This window comes from Acartia tonsa, chromosome 14 (genome assembly GCF_053477335.1).
Source record: "Acartia tonsa isolate MP-2025a chromosome 14, ASM5347733v1, whole genome shotgun sequence".
NCBI lineage: Eukaryota > Metazoa > Arthropoda > Copepoda > Calanoida > Acartiidae > Acartia > Acartia tonsa.
Window position 1 is genome coordinate 9,226,688 of NC_137273.1, and position 18,508 is coordinate 9,245,195.

At 34.4% G+C, this 18,508-nt stretch overlaps 2 protein-coding genes across 2 annotated transcripts in view; one reads left to right on the forward strand and one right to left on the reverse strand.

Annotated features, from left to right (window-relative positions):
• LOC145305803 (uncharacterized) overlaps window positions 1-18,508 on the reverse strand; it is a 112,058-nt gene that overhangs the window by 26,069 nt on the left and 67,481 nt on the right. The window lies entirely within an intron of this gene.
• Window positions 1,969-17,899, forward strand: LOC145305589 (transient receptor potential cation channel subfamily A member 1-like). Its single transcript, XM_080147277.1, has 7 exons — window positions 1,969-2,099; window positions 3,320-3,419; window positions 3,681-3,751; window positions 10,731-10,837; window positions 11,175-13,468; window positions 15,855-16,134; window positions 17,713-17,899. Exons 1-7 carry the CDS (start codon window positions 2,020-2,022, stop codon window positions 17,880-17,882), a joined length of 3,102 nt encoding a protein of 1,033 aa, XP_080003403.1. The 5' UTR covers window positions 1,969-2,019; the 3' UTR covers window positions 17,883-17,899.

An 18,508-nucleotide genomic window follows, 5' to 3' on the forward strand; every position in this document is an offset into this window, starting at 1 on the left:
ACAACATACAGGAAAAAGGATTTGTGACTTTTTCTACCTAAAATATATATTCATTTTAACAGATGCTCTTTAAATCTACTTGTCTGTATTCTTATTAATGATTTTTTGTGCTTTGCTACTTAAAGTTGTTGTAATCCTTGTTGTCATACAATAAAGAAATATTTAATATTATTTTTTCATAATAGGTTAATTTTTGGTAAATTATTTCCAAAATGAGTGTTTTTATCTCCCCCCCCCCTATTTTTTTTTAATGGGGTTATTCATCCTTCCTGCTAAGATTTTATAACATCCCCTTCCACCCATTAACAATGTTTTGTGGTGGAGGGGGGGGGAAGGTTAATTTATCTTCTGTACTATTTTTTGAAGATGCTTTCTAGCTCCCTTCCCTTCGGTCATTGCAGGGTGGGGAGAAGGGATGGGGGAGAAGAGATGGGGGGGAAGAGATGGGGGGGGGAAGAGGTAGGGGATATAAATGGGAAATAGGGATGGGGGAAGGGATGGAGAAGAAGGGATAAGGACTAGGAGGCCCATAATCAAATAATCCCACCCCTTAAAACGCCCTTATTTAAAATTAGTATATATAATCAAAATGCCCCCCCCTAAAGCAAAGTGCCCCCCCGGGGCACTTTGATTTAGGGGGGGGCAAAATTTTACAAAATCTTCAAAATGCCCCCCCCTAGACAAAGTGCTTTGCACGCCACTGAGTCCTAGGTTTCATTGTACAAAAATTCAGATGAATAATTCAAAAATGATTGTTGTTTTAAAAAGTAAAAAATTAAGTTTTAAATAGACATACACGTAATGATCATAGAGTTGCTATGCTTTCTTAAAACGTACATTATTGTTACAGGAAACATCATGCAAAGTGTGAAATCGATAGAACAATTCTAAAATGTGTAAATTAACGAAAAACTGACGGACATACAGACTCTAATTTTAGAAAAAAAAGCTTCGCTTTTAGCAAACAGAGAAAATTGCCACCAAAAAAAGATTAAACATAATTACCTACATTTTCTATGATAAAAAAACAGTGAATTATAATGTTATTGACAATTCAGTAACCGTAATTTTGAACTGATTTTGGCCAAAATATTAGTGATAAAATATTTAGATTAATGCATATTACATACAGAGCATCTGTACGACTGTTTGTAACCAGGGAGGGGGGGGGGGGGCAGTGGACTGTTTATTACATAATTCAAAAGTTTTATAATGATGTTTTCTTATTCGTTGGCTCAACAACTGTAGGGACTTTTATTGAATTTGATTGGTTGGTTCATTTAGTTGAGTGTCCAAGCGTTTCAAACACTAATTGTAAATTGTAATATTGTGAATCATCATTGGAGAGATTTACATCAATTTATCGGCCATTGTCGCATTCCTTTAGATCTCTGGTTTGTAACTATTACTCACAAATAGTCGGATGGATGTACGGACAAACTTAAGTTATAGAGTATCTGCGCTTCTTCGAAATCTTTTGTGTATTTTACAAATTTAAATGCAAAAGCATAAAAATACAACTCATTAAAAATACCACAAATATTATGTGACTAATGTCTAATTTAGTTAGTTGTGCTGTGTTTTATTTTGCTCAGTTGCGTAACACGTTACGCATCCGCTCATTGTCGGGTAGGAGCTATGAATCTCGGCCCAAACACCAAGTCATAACTAAAGGCCTTAATAATGATTCCTACTACTGCTGTGTCAGCTGAGCAACTCAAATATTTATTGTTGGGAATGCCTTGGCCCATGAACAGTTAGGTCAAAGGTAGTGCAATCAAAGGGTTGGTTTTCTGATGAGGGTTTGACAATATAATCATTAAGCAAGGTTTGGTATAGAGGAACACCAAATTAAGATCCCGTGGTTTTTCGAATTCATTATTGGCTTTTTGAGGCTATCAAAGTAGGAAATATTAAATTATAAATCAATGCATTTGTGTCTTTTCTAAATTATTTCATTTCAGAATAAAAATGTACCATATTTTTTATTTTTAAAATTTCTAAAATAATTTAAATCTGATGATGCAGAAGTTAAGTGAGTATATTCCACGACCATGGAAGAGCAGCGGAGAAATTGGAATGATGCAAGTAGAGTCGGGGTAAGGATAAAATAAAAAATTTAATTTATGATCAATATTTTGCCTATTCCTATATTCCTGATTAATATTTTCCAATTACTTTATTCTTGACTAGTGGTTACGCCCCTAGAGGCCTCAAGTACCACTTTAGATGTTTTCTTTAAAAATAATACCTTACCTATCTATGTTGCGTTTAAGTCTTTACGATACCTATCTATGTTGCAATCAAGTCTCTTCATAAAAAAAATTTCGATTTTTTTGTGATTTCTCTTGGGAGGGTAGTGGTACCCTCCCCCAAAATAGTTATGAGAAGCTATCCTGTTAAGGAGAACTCGATCGGTTCAGTGGTTAGCCAGATCCTTCGGTACAAACACACAGACAAACAGAAATCCTGTTACTTTAGTAAAAGGATAATGTATTAACTATTCCTTTCTTCTTAAACATGTCGGCTACGCTCCTAATGACCTAAAGGGGGACTTGAAGAGGGGGATTTGAAAATTCGATAACCCAATTTCATATTTAACAAGGATGACAACATCCATAATAGCGAAGCACTGAAACGATAGGACAAACGGACGTTAACGCTTGTATAGTGTCAGAACTGAATAATCAGAATATAAAAGTATAAGAATCGAAGCAAAATTGTAAGTAGATTTGTTGAAAATCTGCTTGATACAGGATAATGTTAATGGACATACTTACATTTTTTGGACTTGATTATAGAGTTGCTTCGCTTATAATATTTTACTTTGTTGTCCCAGGAATCTATATACCAAAAATCAGACCAAACGGATAATTAAATCACATAAAAATTAGTTGTTAAAAAAGTAGAAAATCAACATGTTTAAAATGGACGTACGGACATTTTGGTAATGATTACAGAGTTTATCTACGCTTTCTAAATCGTACTAAACTACTACAGGAATGACCATGCAAAGTTTGAAATCGATAGGACAATTCTAACATGCCTAAATTAACGAAAAAAACTATCTATCTCGGACGGACGGACGGACCGACCCTATTTATAGAAAAGCTTTGCTTTTAAAAAGATTAAGGAAAAAAAATTTTGGAGGGGTATTTTTCTTTTGGAGGGGTGCCCCCCATTTTAAATTTAAGTTGAAAAATTTAACTAAAAAATTGGGTGGGGAGTCCACACTCACCTTGATGTGTATAGCCTTCCACTTTTTTCAGCAACTTTACACCCCTTCTAGCAAAACCTTGTGCACGCCTCTTATTTGCAGGTCAACTCTTGAGTTAGTGAAGAAATCAGATCAGGCCATAGCAAAACTAAATCTATTTCATATTCTGGAACAAGGAAACCTATTGTGCTTCCTGAAAAAGGTAAACAAAATAATGAAGTCTATCCTATTATATAAAGTAGTAAGTTTATTTTTGTCTGTAGCTCTAGATCTAAACAACTACTCAAAAGAAGTGGCTCTCTTTTTTAAATAAACTTTACTGTTATGGTTTTAGCCAATTTATTATCAGATTTAAGGAAGCTGTTTGTAGTGCCTGTAAAAAATCATTGGGGATCTACATCAATCTATCGGTCATTGGCTTATCCCTTTAGATCCCTGGAAAATAATACTTGATTTTACCTAGTACAAAGACGACCTACGAGACAAGGTAAACAAGTTGGATCAGAATAAGCACAGCCTTCTACATCATGCTGTCAGGAATTGTTGTCAAACAAATATCATTGTCAAGTCCCATATTTAAGTTTTTAGACAAAAATAATATTTTTTCTTGGTGGCTTAAAAACTTTATTTCCTTTTCTCGTATTTATTCGAATCTGTTGGATAGGAACCGGTTCTCATCCATACGAAAAAACTAGCATCATATTATATCCAGCTTTCTACGAATATAAAAATGTACAATAATAGGATTAAAACTAGTTTTTTAGCCCGTGCCTTCGGCTTTCGGGGCTGTTTAGTGTTTATAATACAATGCGAGAAATAACTATTCCCACATTTTCACACAGAGCCTGCTATAATTAATCTACTTTAAAAATTGTTAAACTTTTTGTCTTAACCTCTTTTCGAGGAAGCTTTGTGTTTATCAAGTTCGAAATTAATTCCTTATCATTATCCTAGAATTAAGCGCAAATATCGTCTTTTTTGACTTTCCTTTCATAAAGTGACGCGGTATGGATTGTTTATATGCGCCCACGTTTCTTACTTTGGAATGAGACATGAGTGTGTGAAGATTTCGGAGAACAAAATTGGGCCTATCATTGGTCTCATAGTGCGTGAACGACCCTAGTATACCAGGGATTTGAAACCATAAGAACTTCAGGTAGAATTTGTTAATTTTATTAAGAAGAATGGTGTATAGGACGATTATATGTAGTTTTAAAAAAGCTTTAGCCAGCTAAACATGAAACTTAATAATGATTAATATATGTTTTAGTATTTTTTATGTGCCTTTATTTTTGCATTTAACAATGATTTATTAAACCAAATAATTTTCCTTTAAAGCCAAAGTTTCCAAAGATTCTTAACCGTAGAGAAAAATGATTTTTAAAAAGCAATTAAGATTACGTGGTTATAAATAACTGGAATTATGAACTAATTGATTTTGTAATTTGAAATAATTTCATCAATAAATCTATAATCAAACCTGCTGTTGAAACTTGATGGTTCCTGGTATTGGGGGTTTGTATGTTCGCCAACAGATCTCGATAACTTCCCGCTAATTTGGAAGTCATACTCAACCAAAGTGTCATGGTTGAGACAATTTCAAATGATTGGAGTTTGAAGGAGCTGCACAAGCGAATTTCAAAGAAGTGAAGGTTGAAGTTTAGGCATTAGCAAATTTCAAATAACCTGATGGTTGAAGGAGCTGCACAAGCAATTTCAAAGTATCTGATGAATAGGCGTTAGCATTCATCAAGAGATCAATAGCATCCAGTGAATTATTGATGCAATAAACTGTGACAATTTTTTCTGTGAAATAAGTACCTAGTGAATCAATATGCCACTAACCAAAAAGCAGAAAATTGAGCGAGCTATCGCTATTGGCAGTGAAAGGCTAGAAGTGTTTGACGAACAGTTAAATGTGTTTTATGACAATCTAAAAGCCTGCCAAAGTTTTAGTTCATGTGAAAATGTGAATGTAAAATCAATTCGTGACATTTTTAGTGAGGTCAAGGACCAATCTGACCTAATAAAAAGTCTAAAACCTGCCGTGGAGACTAGTGAGCTGCGCGAGTTCAAGCGTGATTTGGATGAAGCTAGTGAGCAGAAAACTGTTGCAGATAAAGTTTATGCGTCGTTGGAGCAGTGTACAAAAATTCTGTACTGGCTTGACAATGATTCAGACGACGCGAGGTCAAGCACTGTCGCCAGGAACCTCAACGTCATTGAGAAGGTGAAGATGGACATGGGAGTGCTTAAAATTTCCGTGGAGTTGCGCCAAGAAGTACGTGATATGTACCGAAGGCTTAGAGAGATGGAACGTCGTTCATCTAACTTGGATGAGAGTGGGACACCTGCCATGCTCTCCAGAAGTATGTCTGCCGTGGACATTCGGAGTTCCAACCCGCAGTATGGGCGCTGGGACAACAGTTTGCTGCCGTCTTTCGACGGTACTGACACGGATTACCCAAACTTTAAACAGGTCTTTAAGGATCTATGCTCTGGTTACGGATTTGCTGACCAGAGGTTAAGTCTGATGTTGTGTATGGAGAAGGTGATAACCAACCCGGAACTACGCAAGCAAGTGTCAGCGATTAGAGATCATAATGAACAATGGTCGTTTCTCGATCAGATGTTTTTATCAAACACTCGCCGGTTCATGAGGATTTTAACTAAGCTGAACAAGATGAAACCTGTGGATAAACCTGTGGACGTGGTTAGTGCAATTGCTACCTTCAAGAGCATGATGCAGGAAGTAGAAGCCATTGTTGGTTCTGCAGCTAAGGATTACAACCACCTAACTCTTATTCATATTTTTAAAGACAAGTGCCCTGAAAATTTGAGAGAGAAAATTATGATGGAGCTAGGTAGCATGAACCAACCAAACATCCAGAAGATTGTAGAACTGCTGGAGAGGACCAGGGGAGCAATGTTGGCCGGTGATATGTCCTATGACACTAGCGCCGGCAAGAGAAATCGTGACAGAGCTGCCGCCGCGCAAGTGTCTGGCCGCAGTGACAATGAGAATGGATGGGTTGGAAAGGACAAAACTTCCAAGTGGAATAGTGCATGTCCTATTGAAAATTGCGAGGATAAACATCCTATTTTCCGTTGTCCCACATTTAAGAAGATGGATGTTGTTGACCGAAAAAAAGTTGTCCAGCAGAATAAGTTGTGTGAACTCTGCCTGTGTGATGGTCATGCTGCTGACAATTGTAATAAATCGGATAAGCTTGGTGTCTGTGGCACCAATAATTGCGACGGTTATCATAGTCGTATGTTGCATGAGGCTAGTGCTAGTGTGAATACAGTCTACAAATCAAGTTCTGCGCCTAGCACATGTACCTTGCTGCTGCAAATAGTTCCAGTTGTAGCACCTGGCGGCGGCGCCTGCCATGCCGCCGTCATGTTTGATTCTGGTGCGAATCTACCACTTATATCTGAGAAGATGTCCCACAAGTTGAAGCTGAAATCTACCGGCAGATATACAAACATTTCTGTTGCTGACGGTAGTGAATCATCCTGCCGCAATGTGGTGTTCTATCTGAAGGACAGGGATGGTAATTTGAGAGAATTTGAGGCAGCTGTTATGCCTAACTTCGGAGGTGGCAACGAGATGCGCTCGGTCCATCCGGAAACCGCCGCCGAGATATTTAAGATGCCGCCAGAAAGATTTACATATATTAGTGGAGGCTTAGATATCATCATTGGAAATACACATCCTGACGTGTTTCCATCAACCTACCAGAAAGTGGGCCAGTCTATGTTGTGGCGAACCATTTTTGGTAGTGGTTTTATCTGTACAAGTGCTGACTATGGAGCTGGTCAGCAGAAATCTGCATATAAAGCTGCCGTAGCTGTTGATGAGAGTGCGTGGCCGGTTGGTTCTGCCGTAGCTGTTGATAATGAGCCGGTTGGTACTGCCGTAGCTGTTGATAATGAGCCGGTTGGTACTGCCGTAGCTGTTGATAATGAACCGGTTGGTACTGCCGTAGCTGTTGATAATGAGCCGGTTGGTTCTGCCGTAGCTGTTGATAATGAACCGGTTGGGTCTGCCGTAGCTGCTATTATTGAACCTGTTGGTTCTGCTTGTAACGCTGCTGATGAACCTTTTGGTTCTGCTAGTGCCGCAGCCGTTGACAACATGGCTACGGTGGGTGTTGCCGTGGCTAATATTGATAATGATGTTAGTTGTGCTGCAGTTATTCCTGATGATATTGGTAACGATACTGTAGCCGTTGAGAATATTGTTACGGCGGGTATTGAGCCGCTGAATGATTCGGTTCCAGCCGGACAAGAGCCGACGGGAGTTTCGGTTCCGGCTGGACAAGAGCCGATCAGAGTTTTGGTTCCAGCTGGACAAGAGCCGACGGGAGTTTCGGTTCCAGCTGGGCAAGAGCCGATAAGAAATTCGGTTCTGGCCGGACAAGAGCCGACGGGAGTTTCGGTTCCGGCCGGACAAAAGCCGGTAGATGATTCTAAGTTTTATGACAGTCACACTTTTATTACTTGCCCTGGTGCTGTCATGAATCAAGAATCGACTTGGCTGCTGCCAACCTTGCCGCCCGACACAGGGTAAGAGGCCTGCAAATGGCGGGTGGAAATATGGCGGGTGTTGCCGCCAGAAAGTCATTGAAAAATTTCAAACCACACATATCTAATCTACAACATAAACTATTTATGTGAAAATGATCTTTAAAGAAAAAATATTACAAGTTATATATTAGGCTTGTGAAGGGAACCAAAATGGGTTCTGTAAAGAATAAGTATTCATTATTCAACTAATTTTATTGTTCATACCTAAGCAAAAATTCTACAAAACTGTTTAGACTTTTAAAGCAGATTTTAAAAGATTTTGTTTCTTTAAGTATGATTTTGAAAAGCAAAAGTTCGTGTGTTAACTACCAAATGATTTTTGCAGAATTTAAAATACCTCGAAAAGTATTTTTTTTCATGGTTCACTTTTGCTTAAAAAATGTTAATTCTCAGATTCTCATATGAGATAATGCATTAAAGTAAAGAACACAACATGTAAAATTATTATGATAACGTTTAAAATATTTCTTATTATTATTTTAAAAAGATTATCGCAAAAAATCAAGATAATTGTTTTAATTTGTAAGCAAATAAAGGTTTTTCTTTCACTCCGGAGGCAAGGATTCCTAATAATCCACGCGTAAAGATTTTTCTTCATTCCGAGAGCAGAGATTCGTAGTAATATATGTACCTAGCGACTTCGGACAATTTTAAACCTTGAGAAAGTATTTTATAGCAATTATTCCTAGGTACATATATTTTCGTTCATGTTTAAAAATGTAGACTCTATTTTCTATTAAGCATTATAATAATGAACACGATGTATGATATTATTAAAATATTGAATATTATTTATATGAATATCACAGAGTTAATTTAAGATAAACTATGCATATTTTAAATTAACCTTTCCTTCATTTTTATCGCAGATATTAAAATAAAAGCGGTTAAAAAAAAATCATGATTAATAATTGATTCTTATTTTATGAAAACTAAGAACATTTTTTTTAGTAAAAAGCTACATTTTCATATGCCTATTTTTATGCCTAAAATAAGAATCAAGCGAAATGCGATTAATTTTTATTCTATTTCATATGCTCAAATTTAATTTTATTGAGTTTAATTTCTTTTCAAAAGTACAATTCATTATAAAACTTACCTGAAAAGTTTACCAAAAAGAATAAATGTGTCGAGGTTGCGTGATTCGATATTTATTCTAAGAAAAAAAATCAAGTATTTTTTTAGCAGATTTTTTAAAAATTATATATGAATTTCAATCAAGTAAAACATTTTTATTCAGATCAAGGAATGATTGAAAATTCATATTTAAAGTCTCATATTTTTTACAAAGAAAAATTGGTATTTTTTTTTCATAATTTCGATGAAAATTCTAACGAAAATATTATTATTTGCTATTCTTTAAGTATTAAAAAGTTTTATTGTTGATTAAGATAGTACAGTTCTTATTCATTAAGTTTGAAAAACTTTCTGCCCAAGGATTTTGAAATATTTTTTCTTACTACTCTTTTTGATGCTTAACAAATTTAATTTTAAGTACCTATAAATCTTAATTTTCTTGTCTAAGATTTATTTCGTTTTATTTTACCATTATTGTTTACATTTCAACCTGATTTCGTAGGTACTTATTGATTTATTAATAATGATTTATTACCTATTGATTATGAAATGATTATTATTTAGTATAAGTTGTTATATTTGCAACATCATGATTAATAGGATTATCCATTTTAGGATTTGTGTATGTGATCTTGTGAGTGTCATGTGCCTGGAATATTGTATGGTACAAACCAATCCCCATCCTTCTATCCTAAAATGTGAGGTATTATGAGTCCTAGTGAGGAGTATAATATTGTGTATGCATTTCACGGGGTTTCATTTAGTTAGGAGCAAAAATTGTCACGTTTTTTGGGATGTGGCCATTCTCATGTGATTATGGTGAGTTGAGTTTAGTGAGAAATGTTGCTAGTGCTCAGCGCAAAAAAACCTTGAATCTCGTTAAGGAAGTTAATTTGACTTTCAAACGGGGGGTGTGTCTTAACCTCTTTTCGAGGAAGCTTTGTGTTTATCAAGTTCGAAATTAATTCCTTATCATTATCCTAGAATTAAGCGCAAATATCGTCTTTTTTGACTTTCCTTTCATAAAGTGACGCGGTATGGATTGTTTATATGCGCCCACGTTTCTTACTTTGGAATGAGACATGAGTGTGTGAAGATTTCGGAGAACAAAATTGGGCCTATCATTGGTCTCATAGTGCGTGAACGACCCTAGTATACCAGGGATTTGAAACCATAAGAACTTCAGGTAGAATTTGTTAATTTTATTAAGAAGAATGGTGTATAGGACGATTATATGTAGTTTTAAAAAGGCTTTAGCCAGCTAAACATGAAACTTAATAATGATTAATATATGTTTTAGTATTTTTTATGTGCCTTTATTTTTGCATTTAACAATGATTTATTAAACCAAATAATTTTCCTTTAAAGCCAAAGTTTCCAAAGATTCTTAACCGTAGAGAAAAATGATTTTTAAAAAGCAATTAAGATTACGTGGTTATAAATAACTGGAATTATGAACTAATTGATTTTGTAATTTCAGGACTTTGAAATAATTTCATCAATAAATCTATAATCAAACCTGCTGTTGAAACTTGATGGTTCCTGGTATTGGGGGTTTGTATGTTCGCCAACAGATCTCGAGAACTTCCCGCTAATTCGGAAGTCATACTCAACCAAAGTGTCATGGTTGAGACACTTTTCGTCCAGCTGCTCATGAGATCTTACTGGACAGACAAACATACACATTACACAAACACAAAACTTACTAATTTAGGTGGGAAGGTGCTATTTGAAAAGTTTCTCTTAATAGGTTTTTTTTCCACAAAATAGGGAAGAGCCTAATGGATAAAAACTAGGCGTATCTGGAAATGCATTGATTATTAGTTTGACAATAATACACCAACAGAGGTCGACAAGCTGATGTAGTGAAGCAATTAGTTTTGTTGGGTGCAGATGTAAACACCAGGAATCCAAATGGAGCGACTCCATTCCATTTTGCCTGCAGATACCTAGGAAGAGAACAGTCATTGGATTCAGAATAATAATCTCCTTAATAAGAAAATTGAATTATATCAACTTTGAACCAATTTCAAATTTTTTACCTCAATTCCAAGTTTGGTTTTTCTCCCCCAAACTAATAGTAGAAAATTTTTGGTTTTCATAATTTAATAATTAGATCGGGAATAACAGAAAGTTGTTTTTATTGGTATAATTAAAGTAAGTATATCAAAAGAAATATAATGTTTGACTCATTACCAGGAATAACGCATGAAAAAAGCATGAAATAACGTTATAATCTAAATAATTTTGTTAACAAAAATTTCAACTGACTTTTCTTTCTTGTTTGTAGGTCCCTGTGTGGACCAAGATGTAACACTAGACATACTGAAAGCTCTTGCTTCTGGAAACAAGTTTGATCTGTACAATCAGGACTGGTCAGGTTCCTCAGGTCTCCATCATGCTGCTACTAAAGGAAACATCACTGCTGTCAAGTTTATTTTGGACAACTCTGCTGCCAATTTTTCCAAAATTGATCTCAGAGACAAACTGGGAAATACTCCTTTGCACAAAGCTGCTCTTGAGGGCAAAGCATACATTGCTGATTATCTACTAAGACATGATGCTGACATAAAATGTATCTGCAATTTTCATCAGAATGCAATACATAAGGCTGCTCTTAATGGATATGCTAATGTTGTTGAAGTGATTAGGAAATTTGACAAAGAATCATACAAAGAACTGATGCAGCATAAGGACATTGGCAAGTCTACAGTTCTACATCTTGCTGTATATGGTGGCTCTATTGATATAGTTCAAATGCTGAAAGAATTAGGTTATCTTGAAACTCAACTGAAACAGAAAAATGAATCTGGAGAAACTGCTTTGCATAGGGCAGCTAGAAGAAATCTGACAACATTCATCAACATATTTCTTGATCATGGAGCAGATGTTAATTCTGAAAATTCCAAAGGACAGACACCTCTCCACATAGCCTCTGAAAATGGACATAAAGAAGCAGTAAATGCGCTAATTAGAGATGAAATCAACCTTCAGCCAAGGTCATGTACAAGACTGAACTGCAAAGACAATTATTATCAAACACCCATAATGGCAGCCCTTATAAAAGGTGATGAGTCTGTATTTAATGTTTTAAATGAAGCTGGGGCGATGATTGATGTTAAAAACAACCATGGTCAAAATCTCATTCATATTCTTGTGGAACACAATAAGCTTCAATTGCTTGATGATATCTTAAATAAAATTACTAAAGACAGAATTTATGAACTTCTTAATGATAATGATTTTATGGAAGAAAATCCTTTGCATATAGCTGCTAGAGTTGGTAATCTGAAAGAAATTTGGTCAATATTAAAAGCTTTCATTTCAAAGGATGAATATGCTCAACTTCTTAAAGTTAAAAATGATTATGAAGAAAGTCCTTTTCATATAGCAACTAAGAGTGGCAACATAGAGCTGATGAGTGAAATTATCAATGCATTTCCAGAATCAGTTTATCAGCTTGCCAAAGATGGTAACACTGCCTCCCATCTTGCTGCCAAACATAATCAACCAGTAAGTCTCCAATTGTTGCTTGAAAAGAATCTTGAACTAACACCTTTCAATGCTCACTTTAAAACTCCACTTGATTGTGCTGCTGAAGCTGGAAGCAAAGAATGTATCAAAATACTATTATCAAGTGGATATGTCTTAATTAGAACATCTTCTTCTAACAATTCCAATGAAAACAACGAATCAATGACTTTACCTAACAATCCATTGCATTTGGCAGCTAAAAATGGTCACCATGATATTGTAAAAATTCTACTTGATGAAGGTGCAGATATAACTGTTAGAGATCTTGAAGGAAAAACTACCATGCAGCTGGCACTTGAGAATGACAAAAAATCAGTTGTTGAAGTTATTCTTTCAAGTTCATCATGGGAACAATCATTAAGAGCAGCTTTTTTGGATAAAGAAAGTGAAAAAATCTTAACAACTCCAATAAGAATTTTAATAAAAAACTACCCGGATCTTGCTGAAATGGTTCTTGACAGATGTTCTAATGAAAGAAATGGAGATCTTTTTTTCTCAATTGAATTTATAGAAGACAATTACTTGATAAAGTCTAAAAGTGAAACCTCAGAGTTTGATTTTATTGATGATGATGATTATCTTGAAAATAACTATGAAGAAAGCACTGATTTATCCAAAATGATTCATCCCATGGAGCTCATGTTAAATGAGAGACAAGAAAACTTGTTGAAACATCCATTGACAATTGCCTTGACTAAATTTAAGTGGAGCACTTATGGCAGGTGTCTATTTATTTTTGAAGCTGTTATTTACACACTGTTTCTGGTTACTTTTTCAGCATACTCTTTTCTCACACTGAAAGATGCAAAAATAAAATCTGCCAACAAAACTCTGAATGAAACAGCTACTAAAGAGCTATGTGTTGGCTTGGAAAACTGGTTTCTTCCAACCATAACAACAATCAAGGGTTTGAGCATGTTCTTCATAATTCTCTGCTTCAACTTTGAGTTATCTAAGTTCACTAGTTGTAAGAAATACAGAACAACGTTGGCATTGAAATTATCCATCTATATTTCTGTTTTCTCATGGTACTTGGTTTATCACGAGGTAATTGTCTTCATTATACAATTGACAAAATAAACAAGGATGACAACATCCATAAGTAGCGAAGCACAAAAAATCGTGGATGAAAATACGTAAAAGTAGATTTAAAGTGTACTTATTAAAATCAAGAATAGATTTATAGGAGAAAATAACCTTGTTTTATTTTAAATGATGACGACGGTCAAAGTAGATTACATAAAAGATTCTCATAACAATAAGAAAAATTATTTTGATACTGATATCCCAAAAAAGATCGAAAATTGGACCAAAAACACCAAATATATGGGGAAATATGTAAAACATATAAAAATAGCCAAAAACCTGATAAAAGGCAGTCTGATCGCCACGGTTGTTTTCTATTGATATTGTTGATATCTATAACTGAAAAATTTTTGAAAATCGGACCATAAACACTGAAGATATGGAGAATAATGTGAAAAATATAAAAATAGCATAAAACCTGCAAAAAGGCAGTCTGGCCGTCAGGGTTGTTTTCTTTAAACGACGGGAAATTAAATTCTTATATCTATAACTGAAAAAATTTTGAAAATTGGACCATAAACACTGAAGATATGGTGAAAATGTGAAAAATACAAAAATAGCCTAAAACCTGCAAAATGGCAGTGTGGCCGTCATGGATGTTTTCTGTAAACGACAGGAAATTTAATTTTGATATCAATAACTGAAAAAATTTTGAAAATCGGACCATAAACACTGAAGATATGGAGAAAAATGTGAAAAATACAAAAATAGCCTAAAACCTGCTAAAAAGCGGTCCGACCGCCCTTGATGTTTTATAGTTAATTGTGCTCCTAAATAATGGGAATGTTGTCAAAAAATTTCAGCTGTCTATCTTGAATAGGAGCCGAGAAAATCACGTTTCCCCCAATTCATTAATTACGGACGGACGGACGGACGGACGGACGGACAGACGGACGGACAGACGGACGGACGGACAGACGGACAGACGGACGGACGGACATTGTGAATTATAGAGTAGCTTCGCTACTAAAAAATGGGTTAAACTAATTACAGGTCTGAAACTTAAGAAACAATATAAACAAATAGATTCAAAGAATCGGCTATATAGGTTAGAGAAACTAAATCCCTTTTTAGTAGCGAAGCTACTCTATAATTCACAATGTCCGTCCGTCTGTCCGTCCGTAATTAATGAATTGGGGGAAACGTGATTTTCTCGGCTCCTATAAAAGATAGAGAGCTTAAATTTTTTTGACAACATTCCCATCAATAAGGAGCACAATAAACTATAAAACATCAATGTCGGTCGGACTGCTTTTTAGCAGGTTTTAGGCTATATTTATATTTTTATATTTTCCAAATTTTCCCTATATCTTTGGTATTTATATATGGTCCGATTTTCAAATTTTTTTTAGTTAAAGAAAGATATCAAAATTAAATTTCCCGTCATTTGAAGAAAACAACAATGACGGTCAGACTGCCTTTTTGCAGGTTTTTGGCTATTTCTATATTTTTCACATTTTTCCCCATATCTTTGGTGTTTATAGTCCGATTTTCGAATTTTTTTCAGTTAAAGATATCAAAATTAAATTTCCTGTCGTTTGAAGAAAACAACAATGACAGTCAGACTGCCTTTTTGCAGGTTTTTGGCTATTTTATATTTTTCACAATTTTACCCATATCTTTGGTGTTTATGGTCCAATTTTCAAAAATTTGTCAGTTAAAGATATTAAAATTAAATTTCTGGCGTTTTAAGAAAAGAAACAATGGCGGCCAAACTGCCTTTTAGCAGGTTTTTGGCTATTTTTATATGTTTGACATATTTGCCCATATCTTTGGTATTTTTAGTCCAATTTTAAAAATTTTTGCATTAACAGTTTCAAAATATTTTTTCCCTAGTATGTAATTTACTTTAACCGTCTTCATCATACAAAATAAAACAATGTTTTGTGTTATTTTCTCCAATAAATCTATTCTTGATTTTAATAAACACACTTTAAATCTACTTCTACGTATTCCAATCCACAATTTGTGCTTCGCTACTTATGGATGTTGTCATCCTTGTTTTAAAGATATCTTATAAAATATGAAAATTATACCTAGATGTTGCTGCACATGGCATATCAATCTTTTTATCTTATTTCCCTCATTGAAAAATTCTTATAAGGATTAGTAATATTATACCTGTTATATTATTGTTTTTCATTACAAATGTTGTTTCTTGTTAGAAGCAGCTTATAGAGCCTTTAAAAACAAGACGTCATACAATATAAATGACCAATGATAGGCCAGTATTTATTTTACCACTGCTCAATAAAAATGTATACTTGTCTAGTGGTCATTGGTCATTTGTATTGTATGGCGTAATTTTTTTTTATAGGCACTATAAGCTGCTTCTCTTGTTGCCTAGGTTGATGAATGTAGTGACTCAGTGAGCTACAAATGGCCTGTGTGTGCAATCTTGCTTGCTGTTTCAACACTCAACATACTCAGATACTTCAAGTTCTACTCCTTCTATGGGGTGTTCATCATCATGTTCTTTAAGATCCTCTACATTGTGATCAAGCTGTGCGCCATGATCATTATCTTTATCCTGGCCTTCTGTATGAGTTTCTACATCCTGTTGAGAGAGAATGATGCCTTCTCTGACTTCAGATTTGCTTTCCTTAAAACCATTCTAATGTTCACAGGTGAAATGATTTGAGATAGGGTTGGGACGGATACTTTTTTAGCCAGATATCCGGTAAATTTCAAGTTTCAAAATCCGGTATGCGCCCGGATATTGAAAATGGCCGGATATCCGGCACAGCCCTTATTTTATACAAAAATGAAGAGAGAACAAGGATGACAACATCCATAAGTAGCGAAGCAAACAGATAAAACGATCTACAGACAGAGAAGATGTTCAGTTGATGAATGTGCAATAATTCTTAGAAATCACGAAACCTTTCTGAAACATAAAAAAAAAGATTTTCAAAGATTTTCCATAGCAGCCGAGAAAATCGCATTTTCCCAATAGAAACGGACTCACAGACAGATAAAGTGAATTATAGAGTAGCTTTGCAACAGAACCTTTTTTAGTTAATTAAGTGTTTAGATATCAAATTGAGTAAAAACATTAACCCTTATTCCTTCCTTCAAGAAGTGAAATGACTTTTTCTTGTCCTAAAAAGCATATTATAAAATCTGTAGTTCATAAGCACATTTTTCTTAAATGCAAATCATTTTTACAAGTGTTGATGTTCGTTTGTTGTTATACCGTATGATTTAAGAGCTTCACTTTCATGGATGTATTAGATAATATCTTATAATATCAAAGGTACTAAATAGAAAATACAGGTTGTTTCAAGAGAAATTTTATTCTTAAAAACTTAATATGCATAGAAAAAAAAAACAATTATGCAAATGTTTTATATATTTTGAAAATCTGTTTTGGGACATTTGTGTTCCAATTGTTAAAAAATGATTATTTCAACAAATTATGCCTTAAAAACCGTTTTTCCACAAGCCTTATTTTAGAAGATTTATGGATTTAAAGGTTGTATAAAAATGCGCACATTTTTAAATACAAATTGCACAGCTTGTGTTAATGATAGAAAAATGTTATGCATGCATACCGTTAGAATTGTCATAAGCTCTAGTTTTTAATGCATAATAACCATTCCTGTGCTAGGTATAGTATAGGAGTTACGTGATTCCAACTTAATTAAAACTTTTGATCTTCTTCTCACATTTTTCAACCTAGCTCCTAAACTACAAATAGCACAAAAAGGTACATACTTAAATATTCCCAAAAACTAGAATTTATGGCGACTCTACAGGTAATCATAACATTTTTTCTGCTATTAACACAAGTCGTGTAATTTGAATTTTAAAAATATCTGCATTTTTTGCACAACCTTTTGATCCATAAATCTTCTTAAATAAGGCCCTTGGAAAAACCGGTTTTCAAAGCATAATTTGTTGAAACAATCATTTTTAATAATTGAAACATAAATGTTCCAAAACATGTTTTCCAAATATATAAAGCATTTTGTATAATTGTTTTTTTTCTATGCATAATTAAGTTTTTAAAATTGACATTTCTCTTTGAAACACCCTGTTTGCTTTTATTATAATAAGCAGGGTTAGGGCCCACATTTGAGGTAAAGCGAAAGATAATAATGACCCTACTTAGATTTAAGCCCTTACAGGGGAGGGGGGTGGGTTATGTGCTCCTTAAGCTCTCTAAGGTAAAGCACAAATATTGTTAATATCTTTTATTTCAGGAGAAGTGGAATTTGCAGAGTTATTCAGTGCAGAATCCAGGGAGAGTCTTCAGTTCCAACCAGTCCTAATTGCTCTGGTCATCATCTTTATCATTGTTATGAGTATTGTTCTCATCAACATGCTCATTGGTCTCGCTGTTGATAACATCAGTGAAATTCAGGATAGTTAAATTTGTCTTTAACCTACCTACAAAGACGATTATATCCAATAGTATCAAAGCTGTTTGAAATTGTCAGTCAATCATATAGAGCATAGATTATCAGAGAAAAATAAGTTCACAACATCCATAAGTAGCGATGCACAAAAAATTGTAAAAAGTAAGACATAAATAAGACATAAAAAATATAAAAAATCACGAAACCTGCTTGCATAAAATATGTCTTTTGTAGCATAACCGTCGGAGAAAGTGAGATGGATACAGAAATTTTAAGATTTCTACCAGTTTTGTTGGGTTGGAACCGGTCTTAATCCTGCGGAAATTAATCTGTTTTTGAATCCATACTATTATTTTAATGAAAGCAAATTTAAAATTTCCTTACAGGCAGATGCGGAGCTACAAAGATTATGTTCAGAAATACAATTAGTTCTGGATATCAGGAATACAGTCATCATATTTACATTTATTTCTTAAATCTGGTAAAATTTAGAGAGAGAGAGAGAGGGGACAATGGGCTGTTTATTATTCAAGTCCCCAAAGTTTTATAAAAACATTTTCTGATTCGTTTCTGATTGACTGAACAACATTGGGGACTTTCAATGAATTTTAATTGGTTGGTTTGTTGATTTAAGTGCCCA